Here is a 23,898-nt window from a genome sequence, read left to right as displayed (position 1 = left end):
GGCATTCAAATGTCAGGAATCAATTAGAAGTTATAACATGTGTTTCGGATTTTTAATAACGTGATACAGCAACTTTTACAAAGAGACTTGGAAGAACATAATCGTAAGGTAAGTATTAGTTGAGTAATTAATTAGAGCGTATCTAATTTTATATTTTCAAATATATTAAGTAATTCTGATCTTTCTTACAAAGTTTGAAATTATATCATTATCAAACAGCATTTCAATTACTGTTTATTATTGATTAATTCAACATCTAAATTAAATTTTATTATTCTAATAAAATGTTATATTAATTGTCTTTTATAAATCAACGAACATCTTTTAAATTACTTTTTCGTTTTATTATAAAGCTGAATAGAAATAATCATAAAGATTATTTAAGTTATAGTTTTACTGTATTCTAAATTCTTCTACGGTCAAGTACCATAAAAGATGAAGAGATGGCAGTGATAGTATGTTTCCTTTTATAAATTTTCTCTATGATGATCTCCGTTGATACATATATCGATCGATTTAGTAACCTACTTTACCAATATCTCTAACGCATTTTTATCGATTGACGATTATCGGTAATAGTTTCTGTCTTTCCTTACCGACAGTTTGCTAAATGTATATCTGCTCATAAAAGTTACTTTCATTTTTGATAAGCTACACCATATTTCATCTCAAAGTAATATATTTTTTTAGCTTTAAATCGAAAGATAGAAGGTATATTTCATTTTGAGTTCTACTTCAAGTTCACTCCCAACAAAGCACTTCTGTATCCCTCGCTTTCCAAATTATCGAATCAGCTCTTGAATGCAACTCGATCAGAGTTTATCTGTTCCTTCGAACTCGTTTCGCTGACCAAGCTTGTCCTTGGCTAGGAACAGGAAACAAACTTCTGGTAAACAGGTCAAGAAAAATTTATAATCTCTTTAGAACTCATTCCGAGATAAAAACAGTGAAATAATTTTTCCCAGAGCACGTAGGTCAGCAATTAGTTGAAAGCGAATTTTACAGTATCCGACGTCGTAGAACCTTAAATTTAAGCGCTTAAAGGTTAAGGGATCGTGTCTTATCTAATAAGAACGTCTACCTTAAAGCCTCGGTTTTACGTTTCATTAAAGAACGTTCCAGCAGCGTGCACCTGTACAGGGTGCTCCATAATCATGGCGCAAACGTTGAGGCGGAAATTCTGCGTGAAACAATAAGTCGATAATATAGAATAGAAATAAATAATTGACAAGAAGTTATTTTACGTACGGAAATAAGTCGAAAATGTAGAATAACACTTTTTCATGGGACGCTCTATTTCCAAGAAAATGAAATTTGAAACTTTGTCAAATATACTTAAATCTGGCCAATTCTGAACTGGAGAGAGCTAAATAATTTACAGGAGCTTGTTCTACGTGTTAAGATAAACCAAAAGTTAGAATAAAAGTTTTTCATAGGGCGTTCAGTTTTCAAGTAGATGAAAACGTGACTTTGGACGAGAAAACATTATTTTACATTTTAAATTTGTTTTCTCACGTAGAACCGCTGCTTTACCAAATGTACCATGGTTACTGGAACACCCTGTACTTCACGCGAGGTAATATCGCTGAAGCGACCCTTAAAAAATGATTTTCGTCATAATCTACCGGCTCTCCGCAGAATAATTTGCCCCAAGACGATATCCTAAGAAAGCCAGCCTGTGGTTTATAATCCACCTTGTATTTCCATACAAATTAACGACGCACTTCTGGGCCTGGACACGAAATTTCTGGCATCTTTCGAGACCAACAGAGAGGGAGAGAGAGGTTGGACGCCTTTTTCACGACACAAAGGAAAAGCCGGCTATTTGTCTGCCTCCCCTGGCTGGTCTCTGTTATTAAAGCCCTTCGTGTCTTTATTTCACTGGGCCATTGTCGAGCTTGGGAAAAAGCTTGTGCCGGAGTTTGCCTCTAGTTTGATAGCCCCAAAACAGAAATGGGAATTTCAGACGACTTGTCTTCCTGGAAATAAGTTTAGCCCACAGTGTCTTTAATTTGATAGAAGATGGACGCTTTGTCGCAACTTTTTATCTGGCCATACAATTTATAGTATTTTCTAGGGACATTTTTATTTGCTACTGGATAATTATTATAGTGGTATCGCTTTGTGACTCTTCTATGAGTGAAAATAGTTAGATGATGAAATGTTTAACCGTTTCCTTTGACTTCCTCAAATTTAAGTGTTTATGACAAACAGAGCTCAAATAAAATGACGAAATTGTGCTACATTTAGTAAGTATAAAGTTTACGAGTGAGAAATAGATTAGGATGGACTGATGTTGAAGTGTGAAGTTCTAACAGAGTGTGCAAGTACTTTGAAACAGCTTAAAATAACAGTTCAGCGATGTCGTCATTGACCCAGACTGACAGAAGGAAAATGGAGTATTTCATGACGGCCAGGCCATCGAGTGAATCGTTGGTTAGGTTTTAACAATGCTGCTTGTGACCGAGGCAACAACTTATTTTCGTGTAGCTCGTGAAACTTGAATGTAATATCGCTACAAAGAGCTGAGAACTAGGCCAACCACGCAAATGTGCCCAAATGAAGTGCATTCCTGCATTCAGACAGTTTTTTTCCCATACAGTAATCACTCAAAGAACAACACTTCATGGACCACATTTACTTCATCTATTTCACTAGTTGTTTATTACAAATGTTTAATTTTCGTTAAATCAACAAGATTAGAATATTTAAAACATATTTTTCTACATATCTTATTTGAGATTTGGGAAATGTTACAAAACTGAAGGGAAAATATGAAAATTCTAAATACCCAAAAATTAGTTAAACGCACAAAATTAAAATATTTCGAACATATTTTGTCCTTTTCTTTCGAGTCCATTTATCATAAAAATCTAAATTTAAAGATATTAGAGGAACAATACGAAATTCTAAAAATTCCAATTGTTGATTAAACTGACAAAATTATTTAAAAAATATTTTACATATAAATATTTCTTGTACATTTGGCATGAAAAATATAATTATCGAAGGGTTTTAGAGGCATCTTGAGCAGGCAACGAAGAAAATTCGAGGCTGGGAAGAGCTAAGAGACGACCCCTCTCGTTATACAACTTTTAATTACAATCGGTTCGATTTCCTTTTTACTGGAGTTTCCATCTGGAGCTTCGTTAAACACAACCGTGGAGCTGACACTCGTAACGTCCACTTATTTTTCTCTCCGCGGCCTTTTCACGGTACTGAATATCCCCCTGACATTCTTAATTAATGACGGAAATACGTTGTTAGTTCTTCGAGTGGTCGAGCTCCGCGACTGTCGTTTACGTATTAGTTTTCTCCTCCCTTCGAGACTTATCTCAGTCATTGCAAGCCATTCTCACGTTCAAATGAAGTTTAAGCTATCTGCAGCCACTGTTTAAATATATCCGTGAACTTCTCTACATTTCAAGTCTGCCATCTAAATGTGGATTTGAATAGAATAGCAGAAAGAAGATAATTTCTTCCACTCTAATTTCTTCCTATTTATTTATTTCTTCTTTAGTGAATTTGAATGGAGTGAGATGAAGATAATTTCTTCCACTCTAATTTCTTGCTATCTATTTTTTCTTCATTTATCACATCTAACTCAGATTTAGATAGTCAGAATACTGTCTACTACTACTTACTTGTTGAGTAAACAACATGGAACTGAAACCTATTACTCTTTCAGTGTAGCAAGAATCTCTTCACTTCAAAGTTGCCTTTCTTTGTTACCAAAACATGGGACACATCAATACATTTTGAAGTTTTTGACAGGTATCTCGAATTATGAAAAAGAAAACCCCCGAAAATTAGATCACTGTTATCATTGAGGTAAGTATCATTCTTTGAGATTTTGTTACAACTGACTTATATTAAATGTTATATTTAACAGCATACTTAGTCTATCTATTTAACAATATGATAAATCTACAATAAATTTATAACAACAGTGAGCCTATCTAGTGTATAAATAAAATATGAAGATAATTATTTTTGTCCAATTTCTTTGTAGATGTTATCTTAAACCGGAGAGTCCCTGTGGCTAAGCTCAGGCCTTCTAAATAGCATTCTGAAGTTCCTGGAATTAAGGTGATCTTCTAAGCTTCTTAGGAGAAGTGCAAATGAATATTCTATTTCATGCTGATGACCCTTTAACCGCGTTCTCAGCGTCTCACGAATCACGGCGGATAAGAAATTGGCATTGTAGCGTTTATCAGCGCATCAGCTGGTATCTCGTACTCTCATTAATGAGAATTATGTCAAGGAATCGTATCGATTAAAGCTTAGCCTAGATACTCGACGACGAGGCGTCGCTTCATTGATTTACTATCATGCGTTGTCTACAAATTTACCACTCAGATGATGTTACTTCAAAGCACATCTTTGTCTTCTCGCTGGGAATGAGCGCCACTGAGATAGTTCAAGAAGTTAAATTGATATAACAAGTTTGTGCTTCATCTGGGCACATAATATTTCATAAACAAAATCCTCTTAAGATATGAGGTTCCTTAGTACGGATTTATTGTTCTTAGATCCTCCTGGGCCTACCTCCTGTCTAGTTTAAATGTAATGTCTTATTACCAACGATCAGATCTACTTGCTATAATAAATTTATGCTTCATTTGTGGGGATGCAATATCTTGTAAATAAAATCTCCCGATTTTGGTTCAACCTTTTGTCTAGTTCAACTTGGAATATTGCTTATGGTCAAAGATCAGTACTACTTGGTATAATAAATCTGAACACAGTATTTCATAAATGAAATCTTTAGACGTGAACTTCTTTGATACATAATCCTATGATGATTCTTTCGTTTAGATTCTTCTGCTTTTGTGTCTAGTTAAATTTAGATTCTTATTTATTGTTACGTATCCTGATATTGAAAGAATGTTGAAGTCTGCGTTAAACTTGGCAGGAGTCATTAAAGTGTAATATAATGAATATAATAAAATGAAGTGACGAGAGATTATATTTCAAATATAACATAGATGTAGGAGAAGATAGGAAGAATCCATCTCGACGCTCTTAATTAAAATACGTCAGTTACTATCTTTATTCAATAAATATAATATTACATCATAACATAAGGAATATCGTGGTGTGTAATTGTCCTCATCCAGCTGGACAGCTCGCAAGTAGCTATTCTTGCGAGTGGTCCCAGCGATTTGCAAATATATCTCTATATACGTGTACTACACACGTGCATGCCGTGTGCACACGTACACGTATGTATACATATACCATCTTTAATATAGATCTTTCTTCTCTAGAGACAGCACAAACACGTAGTATGTTACAATATCGTTACAAGGACAGTCACGGATCTCCGGCGATCGTTTTTTTTTTTTAATCTAATTCTCCGGTGTTCCAACGCGAATCTCTTGGTGGTGACGTGTTCAACAACCATCTTGATATTTTACTTTCTTCAGTTGGCCCACTTGGAGACAGGTTGTCCCTTTGCCAGTAACTAGTGTTTTCTTCTTCGAAGATTGATACTAGTGTCTTCACATACGAGACTTTTCAGATTATAGGATTTTCTACTACTTGTACTTCAAAAATCTTAAAAATAATTGTACTTCAATTTTTCTGGTTACAAAATATTATACACTAATTTGTTTTCTTAGTGTAAAGCATAATTAAATCAATAAAAATAACGTATAGAATTAAAATTAAAAGGAACTAGAGCGTATTTTTTTCATCTCTGTCCCTATAGTTTCTCCATTACCAGGACATGCTATTAATCACATCACCAACGATTTACTTGTTTATACCATAAAATTCACCAAGTACTTGAATTAGGAAACTAGGAGGTCAACAACCTGAGCTTAATTACAGATGCACACAAATGCATCATCTGCGTTGGAGTCCCCTTGCAAAATATTACTAGTAGTGGAATCAAATTTCCAGCAGCAGAATAGTCAGTGAAATTTCTCCTAGCATACATCTTCCCCAAAACTTAAGAATAAAATAATAACTAATTAAACAATGTAATACATATAAATAGAAAAATTTATTTTGAATATTTTTTCCTATACTTTATTTAGATACCCCTAATTTCAAGAAAGAGTCACTGATAAAATTTGTAAAAATGACAAATATTCAACAGATAAAATTAAAAACACCTTAACAATCGTATAACAAATGTTTATATAAGCCACTCTAGGCTCGATGAGTTGTTGAAATAAGCTGGTCACGAGAAATTGAAACCTAACCTCTTCTCTGACCAAGAAGCGTACTTCAATGAACGGTTTGGTTGTAAAAATTCGCGTGGAACCCGTACGACGCTTCCTCCCTTGCTAATTAGTCTAATATTTACACGAGTCTGTCGTACAGCGGACGCCTGATCGAACCTTTTCGTCTCTCCAGCCGGATTCGCTTAGCAAAAGTAAAAAATAGGTACTTTCCAGCCTTCAGGCTCAACTAAATCGTGTCCCCGCTAGAATTGGAAGAGCGTTGGAAGTCACCAGTGGTCTCTGGCGATTGATTTCATTTTCTTTCATCACTCTGTCTGGAGAAGGAAGAGAGAGTCTTATCGTTTAACGTTTTGCATATGAAAATAGGTGTATACCATTTACATTATATATCTCACGCTATCACAATATACGGTCTAAGGTTAAGTCCAGTTTTGATATGTACAATATAATATATTATTTATAGTATTTCACATGGTGAGTCCATTTAGCTAAAACATTTGACGTGTATTCTACAAATCATCTGTTTTTATGGGGCAAACTTTATTGTCCTAAGCGAAGTAACTTACTAGTTCTTAGAGGAACTTAGACTATTTAGAAGATTTATGAGAATTTATATTGGTTTATTTGTAAACTTTTCCTTACTTCCTATATTTTAAAAAAATTAAAAAGGAGCTTTCCAACAACCATTATATTGTTAAAGAATCAGAATTAACACTTTCCACAAAATTGTTTTAATTCACCATTTTGTCATCTGGGTCTTTTTAATCAATTATGAAATTTGATCAATTAAGAAATTGAAGGTATAAGAATCTTTTTTGATTAATTTCCATCAAAAAACTATCTATTCTCAAGAATAATCTCAATCATAAAGTCATTCAAACGCATAAGCTAAGTGGAGCACCCTGTTCATCATAATCCACACTATTCCCATGCGCCTCGCGCGAGCTGAATCTCTACCTTTGTACAGATTACTAGTCTGTAATGCACTTTGAACGTTTGATTGTGTCGTCAGTTTGTTTTGGCATGCTTCTGAAGCCAGGCCTCGCCCGGTAGTCCCTTTAAAGTATCTGGGAGTAAAAATTGACTGGTGTAGAAACATTTGAATGGTTTTAGCGACGGAGACCGGGCTTCAGAAATGATTTCTGACTCCTACATGTTCCTACAGTCGTGTAAGATGATTTGAGGAGCATAGGAAACCTTGTGAATCTAACGTGAAGTCAGAGGACACAGCGAGCATGTATAATTTCTCTTCTTATGAGGACTCTCTCTTCCTGTCCCTGCCTGCCTAATTAGAAACTCAACTAAAAGGTAGAGAATGGAGCACAGTGTGATGGCCTGGTGTGTGTATGTACACTGATGCTGACACAGTCAACATCACCGTGGCGTCTAAGTATGTACACTGAATTGACCATGGAATACAAGGTAACAAATGGGGCAAGAAGAACACGGTCCCAGCGCCATCTGTAGGGCAATTTCCCTCTCTGATTCCAGTGGATTGCACGAAGACCCGAAGAGGTAGCATCTGCCAGGGCAGTGTCCTGTTGAGAAGGCAGGCAAACGCTTCTGCTGGGCTTACGATCATTGGACGAAATTTACGTTGAATGTTTCCACCTCCATGGGCTGTAGGCTCACCCCCTGGAGGCCGTCCTTTAGCCTCTGCTTCGTCTTGGTGCCGGTTAGCGAAGTCTTGGTTACATTAAGATTCGCTAGTTTGAAGAACGAGGTCCCTTGACCAATTTTCTCAGTCAGTGGACAGTGTTTCATGGCCACGTCCACTCCCACAGAGCAACTGTAACCTTGTCTATGGAGCACCATCAGGGCACTATTCACAGGGAAGTGTGGCAGCTTTTGATCGTGATTGGTCCTCAAATTTAACAGATGCAAATCACAGGGGAAACTTTGACTTAGTAGCCTAACCTCTGGTGCCATTGCTATGTCACCTTCTGTACCATCTACTACGAAAATGTTTACAGGATAGTTGAGAGCATTGCTTAGATGATTGGCAAAGAGGGAAGGCTTGGAGTACTTGTCCTTTTCCCCGGTGATGTCTTCTAGCAGTAGCCAGTGCTTGATGACAGTTCTACGATTGTCCAGAAGACCTTCACCCATTCCTCTGGAGTCATCGTATAGCGTTCTCCTGTCTAACATCACTTCTAGCCAGCCTGGCTGATAACTGGCTGCTCCTTGGCAGTGATTCACCAATAGAGTAAGTCTGTGATTGGTATCTTCTATGTAGGCCATAGTGGTGATGGGAAAGTAGTTACCTTCGATGCCAATTCTCTCTATCTTCGTCCTTTTGATCATCTGGTGACCGTTTAGGTCTGTATAAAACTCTGGAGGGTCACCATTCAGGATATCAGTTTGTAGACGCATGAACATTTCTGTTTCACGATTCTTTGGCGGAGTTTCGAAGTCCACAATATTTCTCAGATAGATAGCCTCGCCCAGTCCGTCGTCTCTGTGATAAATGGCCACGTGGTGGCTCAACAACTTTCCATACTCGACTGTCAGTCTCGAACTCAGGCTTCCACTAACGATGTAGATCTTTTGATGAGGGGTGTACGCTTCAAGAACGTCCTTATCGATGTCTCGAAGATTAGGATCAGGCATGAACAAATAGGCCCCACTGTGGAACTGTGCAGACGGATAGGCAGCGAACTGAATGGCGCATTGCATGATCTTACCAGTCGCCTTTTTGGTCACCCTCTTCAGGAACCCGGTCTGACCATCGAACAGCAGTTTCATCCTTTGGTTTTCCAACTGAACGTCGCCTACTTGCATGGGTTTGATAGGAAATACGTTGTCTTTGCCACATCTGCTGCAATACACCGTGGAAATAGCCTCCATGGGCACCTTATCAACTTGCTGAAGATGATACGTGGCTATGGACAAAGGTTTCAGTTCAACCACAAATAACAAAACATAAACATCGTGAGTAATGCTCGTGGCGTTCATCACAGGAGCTATCTGATACGGAATAGGGTTCTTCTGTGTATCCAGAACTCTAATTTTGTAGGAAGTGACTTTGAGACTGATCACCTCCTGCCTGGGCTGAGCCAGAGGGTTGAATAGAACTATCTTCTTAGTTTCCTGACCATTGATACCAATGGGTATCTTTTTTGGTAGCTTTTCGTAGCTGTCTCTATCCGACTCAGCCAGAACATACACAGAATTAGGCTTGCTGGCGCTTCCAGCCAGGGATTGAATGGCGAAACTCTGGAGACTGGTCGTGTCTGAAATAGATTCGAACAGTTTCAGAGCATAGTCCTTCATGACGAAAGACTTGGAGGTGCCAGTGATGGCATCGTGATGTTGGAAGAGACCTAAATTTCTCCTGGCCTTCACCAGTTTCTCGAAGTAAGTCTCATACAACATGAAGTCTTTGCCAGATTGTTTGGCCACGTTTAGAGCTATGGTGTAGAGGATCTCAGCTGATCGGAGATTAGCTTCCAACTCACGGTCCAAAATTTTCATATACGGCCTCGTAGTGAAGTAGCCGCTCCAATAAGCTGGTCTGCCCTCGCTGAAGATGTCGGAGTACACGAAGAAGTCGCCCTTCAATGTTGGAAACTCCTCGATTCGTTTTCTGATTTCACGGAAGTAGTCTTTGGGTGTACCGAACACTATTTCTGCATTGTACTCTTCTTTTCTACTGTTAATGTAGTCCATTAGGATTTTATAGTTGGTGTACTGTTGGTCCCACTCGATAGCATGGTCGTATCTGAAATAGAGTAGAATATGGAGCTAGTAAATACTTTATGCAGTATAGTGTTTCACATTTTCAAGAAAATCGGATTGCAATACGAGTAAACAGCTTCAAAAGTGATAATTATCTATTTAATTCTCTAATTATTTCTATCACAAAATTCGAATTAACCCTCACCTAAAATCATCCCCAAGCGGCATCAACACCACGTTATGCGTAAACAGTGAGCCGGTCCTAGAATACTGTTCCAGAAGTAGCTCAGCCATCTGTTTCACATTGTTGGGCGTAATCTCCACCGCCCTGACCGAATACTCGGTATACTCTCCACGAATTTTCCTAAAGTCGAAGTTCAGACACACATGAGGATGTGGACCACAGGAATGCTTGATGTTGTAGATATCGAACGGTTGATTATGAGTCAACATATCAGCCTTGCCGGTTTGATCCCAGGGCTGTATCCAGACGAAGTCACCGTACTGTTCCTTGGCGAACCACTGCTTCCACGCATAGTGTATTCTCTGGATGACTGTACCAGAAGCTCCAGAGGCTTTCAGGAAGTATGGTATAGTACCACCATGACCAAAAGGGTCCACGGACCAACCAGACTCTGGAATCACGTCCAGGTTCGTCTTCAGCCACTGGTGACCTGGAATAAAAAAGACAAGAATCGGGTCAATTAAAAAACACCAGTCCGCAGGCTGTGAATAGGGAATGAAGAGCTTCAGTTTGCACAATAGTTAGCAACGCCGCGGAATAATCGGCTTTTCTGGTATGCCGAGTACTGGCAAGCCATCCGGCCGTTTAATGTCCTGGGAACGGTTAGGTGAATCTTTTGAGGCTTCTGCAGGTCTCATTAAGACAGACACAGGTCTTGTACAAATCAAAAGGATCGATGCGAACAGCGTCGTTAAATTCGAAGAACGTCTTTTGAGTGCCGTTCGTTCGTACCGCCGATCACGAGACACTTATCGCCGTGTAAATATCTCCGGGGCTCGTTTAAAAGCTCATGCTCCACGGGAGAACAGGAGCTTCTTCTTGAGCGCTTTCAGGCGAAACAAGTAGAATCCGCGCGGTGTGATTCGATGCAAGTTCCTTATAAAAGTGGAAATCTAAGATATATCTGTGTGTGTTTATGTTTATCGATTATTTTCGAAACGGTTGGGTCCAGAAATTAATCTGTATCCTATCCACTAACGCATTTTCAGGATTTCCCAGTCGATCAAATAAATCATCCATCAGAAGGATGGTCGATTTAGGAAGCAGTGTGACTATTTGGAAAAAAGAAGAACGAAATAGGAAAAGATGGTAACAGGTTTGGTTGGCCATTGTACCAGAGGTATTCAATAATTTAGACCCGATTTCTCACGGCGGAGACCCGTTTCGATACGTGGTCGTAGTGGACGGTGTAATCGCAGCCTATTTATCAGTTCTCACCCTCCTAACATTCCTCGCTGGCCAAACAACCCCTTTTGACCCTGTGCAACAGGGGGGAGTTAATCCACATCCGTTGCCACAGGATAGAGACTGCGTTTCGGTTTCTCGATCGACAATTTATGGTGTCATATGGTTCGCAGCGCCTCTAGCGTCGATTACAGTAACTATCCTTAGGTCTACGACTGCTTATCTACGTTTATTAACTCCATAAACTGCGTTTATGGCCGAGCCTCATTCTCGCTGATCGCCTGATAAAAATTAATTAGAAATTGTTTTATGAACGGAGTAAAGTTTCGCGATTAATTTTATAGGCCAGAAATTGTATTATATTTCATGGAGAAACGCGAGTCGATCGAGGGAAGAGACGATTTAGAAAAATGTGTACATTGAAGGTGGAGAGAAGGAACACGGTACAGTATTCGATGTGCAATCGTAGCAAGGTATTTCTTTATTTTATTCCTTTGGTCTTTGTATTTTCGAAGGGAAAACGAATTCACACGGGCTCCTAGTTTCCCTCGATAAACGATCGTTGATCGAATCCAATGAAATGCTCGCGTACAATGGAATAGAATTCTCTGCGATCTGCGCGACTTCTGACGTGGAAAATGAACTACTGGGCAGAGCCGAGCTTTTGGACTGTCCCGATAAACTGTTCTTTTCTTTTTCTTTTTTTATCATGAAACGATTCTTTGATTTTTTTCAAGTTTATGCATGAAAATTAGAGAATTCGTTTCACATAAAAAGAAACCAGAAATGCGAAGTTTAATCAATTAAATTCGAAATACCGTTCCAAGAACAGTACGTAATTGAGTTAATACGGTTTTAGGAGAAAGAGGCAAACGGAGACAGGTCCAATTATCAGGCTAATGCAATCGTCTGAAGCGTCCCCGAAATTCCTGCGAAACCGAATTCGTATTCAGGATTCTGCTATGCGCATGGACGAGCATCAGAACAGCCCAGCAACAACAACAACAACCAACAGATGCACTTGCTGTGCATGCAACGATGTGCAGCTAAGCGTGCGTGTTAACGCACGCTGTCGTGTGGATGCAGCCTGTTCTCTATGGGCTCTTCCTGGCCTACGTACAACGCTCTTGCGGATTTAGGTTAGCTCATTAACGACCAACATTGCGCTCCAGCAATATCTCATCTGCGATCTTCCTTTTCAGTCAATTTACATTTTCCAGTTCTGCTTTTTGACACCGCGATTGCGAAACGACTTGACAATGGATTGGAAAACGAAGGGGCTCGTTGAGTTGAAATTCTCCAACCGTTCGCTCAATATTTTTCCCACGCCGATTCTACCAATTGTACGTAACTCAAAGAGGTTACACGGATCTTACGAGGAGATAGAAATATCAGACATGGAAATGGCAACATCGTGGAGTAATTTTTTAAATGTTTCAAAGATCAGCCACTAAGATGATAATAGCCACGTAGACCCGCATGACAAAATGCTGAAACAATTTTGTGGCAAGTGTCAATTCTGATTCTTTAACGTTACAATGGCTGTTGGAAAGCTTCTTTTTAATAGCCACGTGGAAAGATGATATGCCTGGCCATTAATTTGTACAAAGGTAGAAAGATCATAAACAAAATTAGCATCGTTACACGCACGCGTACTAATTTTCTAATAAGAGAAATACATTGCAGGAATTTCACCAACCATACGACGACCGCGTAACTTGGATTTCTCATAAAAACGTGGTAACAATACTTCCTGGTGTTTTAGCAAAGAAAAAGATTGAAACACCGGATTAACAGGAATAGAGAGAAATGGTAATCGAAAATGGTGGCCGCGGGGCTCGCTCTGCGCTATTCCCCCGGAAACAATAGGCAACCCACGAGCGTCACGTGTGCAAATCCAAGTGCATTTCGTTGGGCGTGGAACAATTGGAAGACCGCTAATGAAAACGACCGCCGACCGGATCAGATTTAATTTTATTAATAACCAATAGCATCTACCAGGCTACCAATGAACGAAGAGCTACGATTCCTCGAGTGATCTTACGCGTTCGATTTACGGCACATAAATTCGTTGAGGCATGCCTTATCGTGTACCCCTTAGGGACTTCCGACTGGCTGACCCAAATGTTCCATCCGGATTGACCCAGTTTCTCCTCCGAACGTCCTCGAGGTATCTGTCTCGTTTATCTGCACGGAAGGCAACCTTCCGTTTCGCCGTTTCAGTTTTATCGTTGGAACGGCGAACATTCCACGAAAATGCGAATTGGGCAAATTTAACTTATTAACCAGGGAACACCAGTTAACCGTTTCTAACCACTTGGACATAATTTTTTATTCGAATCCGCAATATTTTAGTCCATCGATTTAGTTCTGCTAACCTGTGCAGATAAATTCCACGGCATTTATACTCGTTGCGGTGGAAATCGACATTTTCGAGATTTTGCGACAGAAGACGGGCAACGTTATATACAATTAGTAAAAGTTTTCGTTCGTGGTTATTCGTTAACCGTAACAGATTGAACGAATCCCCCGCTCTCATCAGACAACACAGCTTGTTTGTTTCAATTATTGGAAGCTATGGATTGAAAACAAGATATAAACAAAAAAAAAAAAAAAAAATGATAAAAAACACAGGTCGCAATTCTAGCACTGTGTATTATATTTTATGAACGAACGACATTCCAACAGCTTTCATAAACATTAATACTGCGAAGAGAAGCAGTTAGTGTTTATATTTCATCTTGCTCGTGGTTTTCTCTACTTTGATGAAGGAACTTGATACGCCACTAGAAACGAATTTACGTTGAGAAGAATTTCAACCATTTTCCACCAAAATATTTTCACCAGAAGCATAAAATATAGTCAAATTTTCGATAAATTAACAAGATTTATAACCAATCCTTTTCGTTTACATTCCACTCTACTCGACAGTCTAGTATTCTATTTTATATTTCTTGTCGTCGATTGTTTATTATTCAACGCGAGAATACGTCGTTGTGAATGTATTAAAATTTCAATGAGAAATTACCAATTGGTCGTTGCAAGCATTCTAACGATTTCTCAATTAAATAAGTGAAATAAAATAAAACGAGAAAGGCAAATAAATTCGACGGAGTCGTAGCCGGTTTCGTAGGGGGTGGGCAGACGAGCTAAATGAATAATCGTGGCAGTGGTTAAGCGTTCCTGGCTCGAAACTAATTCGAGTTTCCTAATGCCCGATGTCGCGAGGACGCCAGCAATTCCTGGGGCTAGGGCCGGTATTTTCGATTCAGACGCGCGCTACTCGAAATCGTTCGAGCGTGCTTAAACATTAACGTCCACTGGCGGATTGTTACCGGTCCGTTAGTCCGTACGATCCGCATTCACAGAGTCATCGGTGGCCGCCGGTCGTAGCGTCGAAATTGCGTCAATTATTCGAGGAAGCCGGCTTGGCCCGCAAATTGCGCGTTCCTCGCTGCTTCCACAGAGTTTTCAGTTTATTGCAGACGTTTCGAAGGAACGTCCCCGACCACAAATCCACGGAGATCGTAACAGGATTCGAAGAACGACGAGTTTCCCATTCAGCCATTAAAGCATGCAAATAAGAGGAGTCAGAAGATTGATGAAATTAATTAATGCGTTTCTTCGAGAAATTCGTTTTACCTGTGGATGGCATGTATCTCGTTGCAATTTCTTATATGTTAATTTGCTTACGTTTAACTTGGCGATTGCACGTGATATTTCAAACCAAATGTAATATCCAGACCACTGTGGTAGAGCTGCGTCTATCTCAACCGCGTTTATTGGAACGAAAATTTAGTTCACGCTTGATTAACCGAGCCCCTGCCGATTGAATTTCTTGAGAATTTTGGATCTTAATAGCCGAAATAATGGTATAGGAACACTAAATCTACACTTAGAATTTATATTACAATAATTCTATATTTATTGGATAAGCGATTTCAGAGATATTCATCGATACACATTTGCACGCGTCTCAGCACTTTCTTCTATATCCGGCTGTTAACCGACTGAACAGTTTACCTTCGTTTGTCTCTTCGAGACGCCGCGCACACACATACTTGCGTACACACATACTTGCGTACACTGATATTTACATACAAGTATTACTACTACGCATCTGACCTAGTCTAACACATAAACATATACATATCTCCGTAGAATTCAATGAACGTGAGCTTCTATTATGTGAAAATATTATTATTAGATAGCGAAGAAAATTGATGAGCTCCTATTATAGGAACTGCAATTTTACAAACTGTCCCGCTACGACCACTTACTTAACTTCATAGTTAGGTGTAGTAATTCAATCGTAATCTAATACTTATGTAGACTAATATAAATTTATATTCATGTTAAATCATCTTAAATGAAATTTCATATGCGGAAGCGAAGCTATTTAGTACAATAAGTATGAAGGAAGCGAGGCAAAAACTGAGACCCTGGCAGACTTGCTGAGGAGCCATTGGAAGGGAAAGTGTGTACAAGGAGGTTTGAAGAGCAGGGGAACTCGGATGAAAGGGTGTGCCATGGCCTAATGCGAGCGAACAAACCATTAAACTACACTCAGCCGGTACTCCACTGATTATAACCCATTAGACATGACATGTGTGCATTAAACGAGTTATCGCGCGCGTAGACTGTTCCCTGCTACACGATCGGAACCATCCTGTTGGCTGACGTGGATGAACCTAACAATTCCAATGGGAGAGACGTTCTATTCAGTGATTTAAATCGGGACAGACTATACTATCATGGAATAATAAATCTCTGCTCTTTTTTCACGATGTTTGAGGATGTTTGAGGATGTTTGAGCATGTTTGAGCACGTAATTCGATCATCAATGGATCTACGATAAGTTTTTATTTTCTACGATTGTTACAGCTATGTCATAGGTAAACTGTTACAGCCATAGCAGAACGTTGTGATGCTGCAAAATTGATTTTTAAATAGCAACGAGCAATGATCTCTGAAAAGCTCTTAATTCCTCTGGTTTCTAAGGTATGAATCATTGTCAAAAATAAATTTACAGAGAAGTTTACAGAAAATATTTTTCAGAATATTCAAATTTATAATTTGCCAATTCTTTAGGATCAAATGATCAAATGTTCAATCCTAATCATCAATGTTTGCATTAATTTTGGTAACATCTTTTGACAATTTTCCCTTTTTTGCCAAGTTTTGGTAAAATTTAATATTCGTTGGTATAATTTCATATTTTGTCCTTAATAAAATTGATTACTTTTATGTACTAATTTTCATATATAAATAATGGGTTGGTCAAAATAAATGAGGATTAAAAAATTGTTAAATCAAGTTTTAGGTTAGCCTGCTTGATTAGAAGGGGAGAATGATACGAGGAAAAAAGTTTCAGCGTCACGGAAGTTCTGTAAGGACAGGAGGAGGGCGAGTGACCGACGAACGAGTTGGAAAAAGTTAGGGGAATGAACCGAGTGCGCTTTCGGGGATAACGAATCGTCGTTCGAACGTTTCTGGAGCACGCTTCGGCTTTAATTCCAGGGAATTGCCAAGTTCATCCAGGCCAAGTATCGCTAAAGGGCAGGCTCCTCGTCGAAGCTGCTTCTAGGTTTCCAATCGACGCCTTGATTTCCTCCGAAACGATCCGCACGTACGAAAGAAATTACCATAAAAAACTTTGCAATCGAATTAAATTTCTCTTCAAAAAATTTCAAGATGAGAAGATTTCCAATAAGAAAAGAATTGATGAAAAAGGTATAAATAATATATAAAATTTAGTTATCGTTGTATAGCAATATCAATATCTTTTGGTTTGAAATTTGTGAATTTCCTCGTTTTTTTCTTTGCAGTATCTGTGCTGTAATTTAAGCATAAGTAACGCATTAAAAATTGTTCGAACAATGTTTTTAACCAACGAAATACGTAAAAGTGATAAAACACATATTATGATATAGAAAGGGCAATGAAATAGTAGTAAATGTCATTTCAAGCAAAATGAGTCAGAGGTAAATCTATAGATGGTATATTCGATATTACTGACAGGCCATCTAGGTATATTTCATTTTTCAGTGAACCTTTCAGCCGAGTACAATTCGTAAGATTAATGTTCTTTTCAATTTGAATATATTTTGCACGATGGAGAATCACCCATTGCTGTTTTAATAATTCAGCCTTCACCTCCTAGGTTGGCTGACCTTAAAACGTCCAACGTTACTGGCAGCCGTCTGACGCGACACGTTCCGCGACTACTTGTACCGTTCGATAGAACGTCGACCTCTATCACTGACAGACTCGTCTAGTAGCGAGGCGTCGCATTAGTCAGCCAGAAGAGCTGCGAGCAAACGGAAGGATAATAAATACCGCGCGCCACTTGTTGCTCTTATTTCAGCAGAATCAAAGATACCACCAGCTTCTTCAGACTCTAGGAAATGCTATAGGAAGGTATACGTAGCCATAGAAGAGAAATAAAGTACTCTCCCGTTTATAGGCAGCTTTGCCGAAGAATTTATTTATAGAGATCAACGATGACGATTTTTATATCAAACATAGTACCATTTTAGACATGTTAAATCAAATCTATCATTGTATATTAGATTCATAACATAACCTAAAAATAATATTTCGATCATATTTCACGATCAAAGTTATGAAATGTAAAAACGATTTCAGATTAGATTTAATTAACAATTGACTCAGGTTTAACATTTAATTCAGATCGAACTTAAGCTAGAACAAACATCTTGATTTCGTTCACGATCTTAACCAAATCAGATTCGAACCCAAATCTAACCTAAGCATAGTTCAAACTTAACCTAGATATATACGGTATCCTGGTATGTCTAAGATCATAATCCAAACTCAAATCCAAATCCAATCTAAGGCAAACTTAACCTGGACATGGTATCATGCCTATGATCTATCTGAGTCGAATCTAACTTAACCTAGTTTTGCCTGGTCATGGCTAAAACCTTGTCCCAAACCTAACCTATAAATAATACCTGGTTTATACTTAGCGGTTGAATACAGCTAGTCTAGTAACGTATTTCTGTTTAATCTAAATTTGCAAAATTATTTCTGAAAATTTGAAACTTTTTGGATAATCTCGGTCATGAGGAGGAAATTAGCTGGCGCGAGATGCGAATCTTCTGCGATGGAATCGATTACGTAGATAACGGGGCTCGTTAGCTGTTGCTAATTCTCAGGGACCGACCGAAACGAGCTCGGCGTTTCGGGACAGACCGGTAATGGACTCGTCCCGGTGCACTTCCGGTTATTATCGGGCTTCCTGCGTGTTCGACGCCAGGATCGCGGTTATCTCGATTTCTGCAATTGTCGATACCTCTTCTCCATCCCTTATCTTCCATTACTTTAGAGGATTCTGGATTTTAGTGCTCGCTTAATCCACCAACTCAGCTCTTCCATGTCGCTTTAATCTCAGCCGTTAACATCTATCTTAGTACGCTTCGGTTCCTGTTCGAATAATTCTATGAAATCCTTTTACTTTTATTCCGTTCTATCACGGCAGATTGTTTCTTCGAACCAATCTAACACTAACACCTCCTACTGGCAAAATATGTTTTCTAACCTCAAAAGTATATCGAGCTTCTTATAATATTTTAATTATTACTAATATTTAATAACCTAATCCTATGCCTGAATCTGAAAGTAATAAATTATAGCTGAGACGAACCTAAAAGTTTCGAAACATTAAACTGTTTAAATCTATTTTTCAAAGTAAAAGCTTCGACCTGATTGGGATAAACTGCCGTCAGGGAATTGGTTATCTGAAACGGATAATTAATTTGCCGCTCAACGACGGCTATAGCTCGCGATTTCCTCTGCTAAACAATGGGGTGGTTTATTATCGTTGGCCGTCGCTATTGTCCCCTTACGTGGGCTTCGATAAATCAATCGTTCTATTGATCGAACAGGTGCGATCGGAATTAGACGCGTTCGTGATCGTAAATTACGCTTATCCGTTTACGATCCGTGACGCTTGGATTTGTCGTTGCGAGATGCATAATTTTGCCTATGTGCGCCACCTACCGTGAAAACCTAACCTCAAACCGATCGTTCCTATCTCGATCCTCATTTCCAACAATTTCGTAGTCCTGAAATGACAATTCAAATACACCTAACCTACGAACCAACCTGATTCACCACCTAACCTCCTTTTACCTTCATTTAAGACGACCACAATAAACGTTTAAAGACTGGTACATGAAATAACCTAAAAATCTATCATTTAACGACTTTTCTACGGATCCAAAGGACACTGCAGCGTCGAAAACATTTTCTCGGTCAGCTTAAAAATATTGGGGATTGACTCACAAATGAGAAACATTCTTCAAGCTGCAAAAAGGACTAAAATAAAGCATTAGTTATTTATTTCTGCCGATCCGTCAAGTTTCAAAGCGACCACGACAAACGTCAGGTTGTTTTTCGAGCAGAAACAGGAGACAAAGGAACGGGCGCATTTCGCCTGGCGTGGCACAAAGGAATCCACGCGACACTTTACTTCTCCCGGAAGAAAAGCTCGACGATTACTCCCGCGAAACGCAATTAAGTGGCGTCCTTGTTTTTTTTTTCAAATGTAATTCCGCCTCTACCTGGTGCCATTTACGTTCAAAAGTCGCGATTCGAGATGTTCAAAGAGGGCTAGTCGCCTGTTTCTGAGACGATACTTAGAGGGAAAGAAGGGAAAGCTAATTACGAAACGCTTGGGGAGGTTTCGAAGCGATTGTAATAAGCCGTTCTCCTTGGTGGATGGTTAGGACGACACAAGTAATCTGATTAAAAGGGGACCACGGGATCCGTTTGCAAAAGGCATGCTTTAGAAGCTGAGAGTGTATATTTGGATGGAGAAATAATTTAGACGCGCGCATGAGTTTGTAAAAACCAGCAATCACAAAATGCTAAATCACACAGTTGCAAGTAATAACAGTAGTTTCATTAAAAAAATGCGGAACCAGTTTAAAAGGAAGGATCGATATTGAAAGTCCTCGAAAAGTTATCACTGATGGGTCTACAAGCTTCCTAATTCATGTTCAAACCTAATTCAACCTGAATATAACTCAATATGAATTCGAAAAAGGATCCCAACTATGATCCATCACGTGGACCATCAAAAGAACCAATAAAAGAAGATCAGGAAGAAGAACATCCATCAGAACCTTTAAAAACTTAGTCTAATCGATCTCACGAACCCCCCATTATTCATTCAAACCAAATCCAACCTCTCCAAACTTCGATTCCACATAAAATCAATTAAGAAGAAGATCTTATCGCATAGAACAGCAATGAAAATGAAGGAATCAGAGGCTCTACACCATAAAAAAATTACTCAGCTACACTGGACGAATTCTTTGCTTATCAAACCGCACGTAACCTCTTCAAACTTCGATTTTCAACGAAATCGGCACAAAAAGGATCTCAGAAGCGAGTTATCGTTGGAATCATAAAAAATAAAAGAAAAAAAGATCAACGGTGAAGAGAATCCAAAGGAAAGAGGATCGCAGAGAGATGCTCCGCGTATTCTGGTGGACTTAAATTACATCCTTTATACAAGGGAGAAGCTTTCGTCGAGGATATTCACCCGACAAGCCCGAAGTGGGTGGATCTCAGCCACGTAATATCGCCGCTAGGACTTCCCTTCGATTGCGCTTCCCTGTATTTCCAACTGTGGATTCCTGTGTTCTCTAGCAGTCAGAGAAGAGCAGAAATTCCATGCTGCGCGATAGCACGCGGCCATGAACGCTTTTCTCCCGCGATATTTACACTGGATCCACCGAGAGATACCGAGGTTTCCAAAGATCTCTCGATCCTTTATCGCCTGGCCGATTCTGCCGGTTCTCGACGGCTCATCCCGCGAACAAATGGTTCGAGGACGTTTTCTGTTGGTAACTTCGACGTTGGCTGCGAGATGAAGTCAATTTGAGATCCGACGCTGTAATGTCTGTGAAGCTAATTCGGAGATACAGAAGGAAACAAAGTGAAATATGTAGCGTTGGTATCAGGTTGTCTGACTACCTCAGGGGAACGAGTAATTTCTTCCTCTACAAACACGATTTTTTCTGTCATCCTCGTTCCCTACTTGCAAAAGAAATGAGAGGAACTCTCGTTAACAGGAAATATGGTAATATAAAATGATGAAAAATAAATTGAATAAAATAAATAAATATCCAATAAATGAATGTAAAAGAAAAGTATGTGAATATATAAACGATAAGATCTATAAACTTATCTCGAAAGTCCTTCTTTACTTTCCCTTTTTTTCCAGAATATTATTTTTCGTGATTCTCTTATTATAGATTGACAACGAAGCCACATGATTTCCTTCATTCAAGGACATACTGGTTTGCATTCAGATTTGCAATTTACACGGCAACTTGTGTAGCCGGTCCACACGTTCCATTGAAATAATACCGAGCAGGCTATATTAACTTCCAATTATTAGGCTTCTGAATATGTATGCGGTCGGTTCGCGCTTAGAACGTTAAATATCCAGGCCAGCCGCGGTCAATATGCGTGCTCGCGGGCATTACACGCCGATATATCGGCAAATATTCTGTATGTGAATATGCAACGTCGAAAACGCAACACGTTACCAACAAATCCTCCTATATTGCTATCAGTCGGAACAGACCCGAAGGATTTCCAAACCGACCCAAATCGATCAAGCGCAGAGAATCCCTTGCTGTAGAGAACAGAAATTGCGGTTTAAATATCCCGACAAATTTGGTCCATTCGATTCTGACCAAAAAGTTCGAACTTTTTTCATCACCAACTTGGCCATTTTTGTCTGGATACTTCGAAACTAGTTTATATCGTAATTTTATTTTAATCTCAAAATAAAGAAGGATGCGAAGAACGAAGATTCCTTACATAGACCTTTTATCATAATGGAAATGGCTATTATCATAATGGAAATTTTGAGACGAATTTAATAATTCATCAAACTCCTTCGCCACTTGTCGCCCATAACAATATAAATCCAATTCTGACAGGAAGATTTCGTATACAATTTATTGGTCCTTGAAGAAGCATTCCAGGATCATCAGGAAGTTCCTGAGGATTCTCAAACGTCATAGCCTGGATCACGATCGCGCTTAATGACCACGAGACGACGATAACGCCGGGACGTATTTAAGGGAATGGTAATTATTATGGCGCGGCTAGTATCATGGAGGTCTCAACTGTAATGAGAGGAATTCTAGGGTACGATAAAATTCTGGCATTAAACCAGCCAGATTCCTTTTTCTTCTGCAATCAGAGGGCGTTAAGAACGCTGCAGGCAATTCCTGCGAAGACCCTCGTCATCTTCATCACCTCCGAGAAGTCGAGATTAAGTAAAAATTCCTTCGAATAAAGGAAACGTGGGTTATTGCGTTCCACGTTATACCCAATTTCCATTTCCTCTAATTTTATACCGTTTTATACTGGTCCTGAATATGCTGATCTATTCAGAAGCGATAAAAATTCAAGATGGCCGTACTCACCCTCGATCAGCTGATCCAACATGGCGTAGATGTGCGACGTTGCTTCGTCGGTCATCACCCAGCCCCCTGTGGTCATCTCTAGCCTGCCATCTTTCACTAACCTTTTCACGACCATCTTCTTGGTGGGGTGGGCACTGTAAATGAACAAGAAAGCCAAATATTTTAGCTGAATATGTATTTCTAGCATCCTAACCTGAAAATTTCCAAACGTAGATCGATCGATTTATGGACGATATTTATGTTGTTCGTGAGTCGAAATCGATGGTTCAACGTCGACTAACGTCAGAATTCATGATCGATCGGGAGAAGTATTGCCTACCGGGCTTAATACTCCCGTGAGAGCTCAGCTCCCTCGTTAGAACGTTTATGTCTGCCATAAAACCGCCACAAATCTCGCATTGCTTCTGCAAAATCTTCTGCAGCTTTTCTCTCGTTTTAGGTTAAGGTCATGAAGTCTACACGATGATCAGATCCAACTAAATTTCACGATCCACCCCATCCTCAACTTCGAAAATTTGCACGTCGAGAACATAGCTGCTTTCGCATCTCTGATGCAGTCAGCACTTTTGCGCTTTAGTACATTTCGAATCTGATAACGTATACGAATCTCTATGCATAGTTTCAAGTTTATCTAGATTTTACAATAGTTTGCGAGTGGTTATCAATCACTTTTCAGGTTATACTGCCAGACGTTAAATTAACTTCGAAGGAAGCGAATGTTTCTAGGGTTGTAGAACTGCAAAGACATTCCTGGAAGTATAATTCACTATCTAAGGAGGTTAAGCACGAATGCCTTACAACGTGCAGCTGATATACAGGTCAAGTAATTGTAAGTTACATCGCAGATAACGGGGGAGGGGTGTAACGTGTTACGCCGCAACTTGTAATTTCGCACGATACAATCCGTGATACAAATCATATTTATAGCCGGGGCGCATTCCAGTGGGTCTGGGATTTACGTGATCCCACGCAGGCCGCAATGGCCGCCTCCTTGCGGTTCACGTCGGTCCGTAAACCACCAACAAATTCCGTTCCACTACCGTTTCCGCTCTTCGATAACCCAAATGCCGAGGAAGTCGTCAATTTGCACCAAGACGTCTTTAGGTTTTCCGGTTAACAC

The 23,898-nt window shown here is 39.3% G+C and overlaps 1 protein-coding gene and 2 long non-coding RNA genes across 7 annotated transcripts in view; 2 read left to right on the top strand and 1 right to left on the bottom strand.

Annotated features, from left to right (window-relative positions):
- Positions 1-23: 23 nt before the first annotated feature.
- On the top strand, positions 24-21,522 carry LOC143303784 (uncharacterized). Its single transcript, XR_013060426.1, has 6 exons — positions 24-108; positions 12,161-12,440; positions 12,522-12,911; positions 12,988-16,302; positions 16,619-17,034; positions 17,130-21,522. It is a non-coding gene; the product is annotated as an uncharacterized LOC143303784 (long non-coding RNA).
- Positions 2,119-5,351, top strand: LOC117154394 (uncharacterized). 2 transcript variants are annotated; one of them, XR_013060425.1, is made up of 4 exons: positions 2,119-2,249; positions 3,689-3,831; positions 4,013-4,089; positions 4,168-5,351. It is a non-coding gene; the product is annotated as an uncharacterized LOC117154394 (long non-coding RNA). The 2 variants fall into 2 exon arrangements; XR_004463765.2 differs by having other exon boundaries at positions 4,013-5,351.
- alpha-Man-IIb (alpha-Mannosidase class II b) overlaps positions 5,030-23,898 on the bottom strand; it is a 154,525-nt gene continuing 135,656 nt past the window's right edge. For all 4 annotated transcript variants that reach the window (XM_033329341.2, XM_033329344.2, XM_033329340.2 and 1 more), the window contains 3 exons: positions 22,779-22,912; positions 10,078-10,546; positions 5,030-9,915 (listed from right to left, as the gene is read on the bottom strand). In XM_033329341.2, the coding sequence (XP_033185232.1) occupies positions 7,773-9,915; positions 10,078-10,546; positions 22,779-22,912 (2,746 nt within the window). In that variant the 3' untranslated portion in view covers positions 5,030-7,772. The remainder of the gene's footprint in view (positions 9,916-10,077; positions 10,547-22,778; positions 22,913-23,898) is intronic.

This window comes from Bombus vancouverensis, chromosome 16, assembly GCF_051014615.1.
Source record: "Bombus vancouverensis nearcticus chromosome 16, iyBomVanc1_principal, whole genome shotgun sequence".
Lineage (NCBI taxonomy): Eukaryota > Metazoa > Arthropoda > Insecta > Hymenoptera > Apidae > Bombus > Bombus vancouverensis.
The sequence above is the reverse complement of the archived record's forward strand: the minus strand, read 5'-3'. Positions and strand labels throughout refer to the sequence as shown.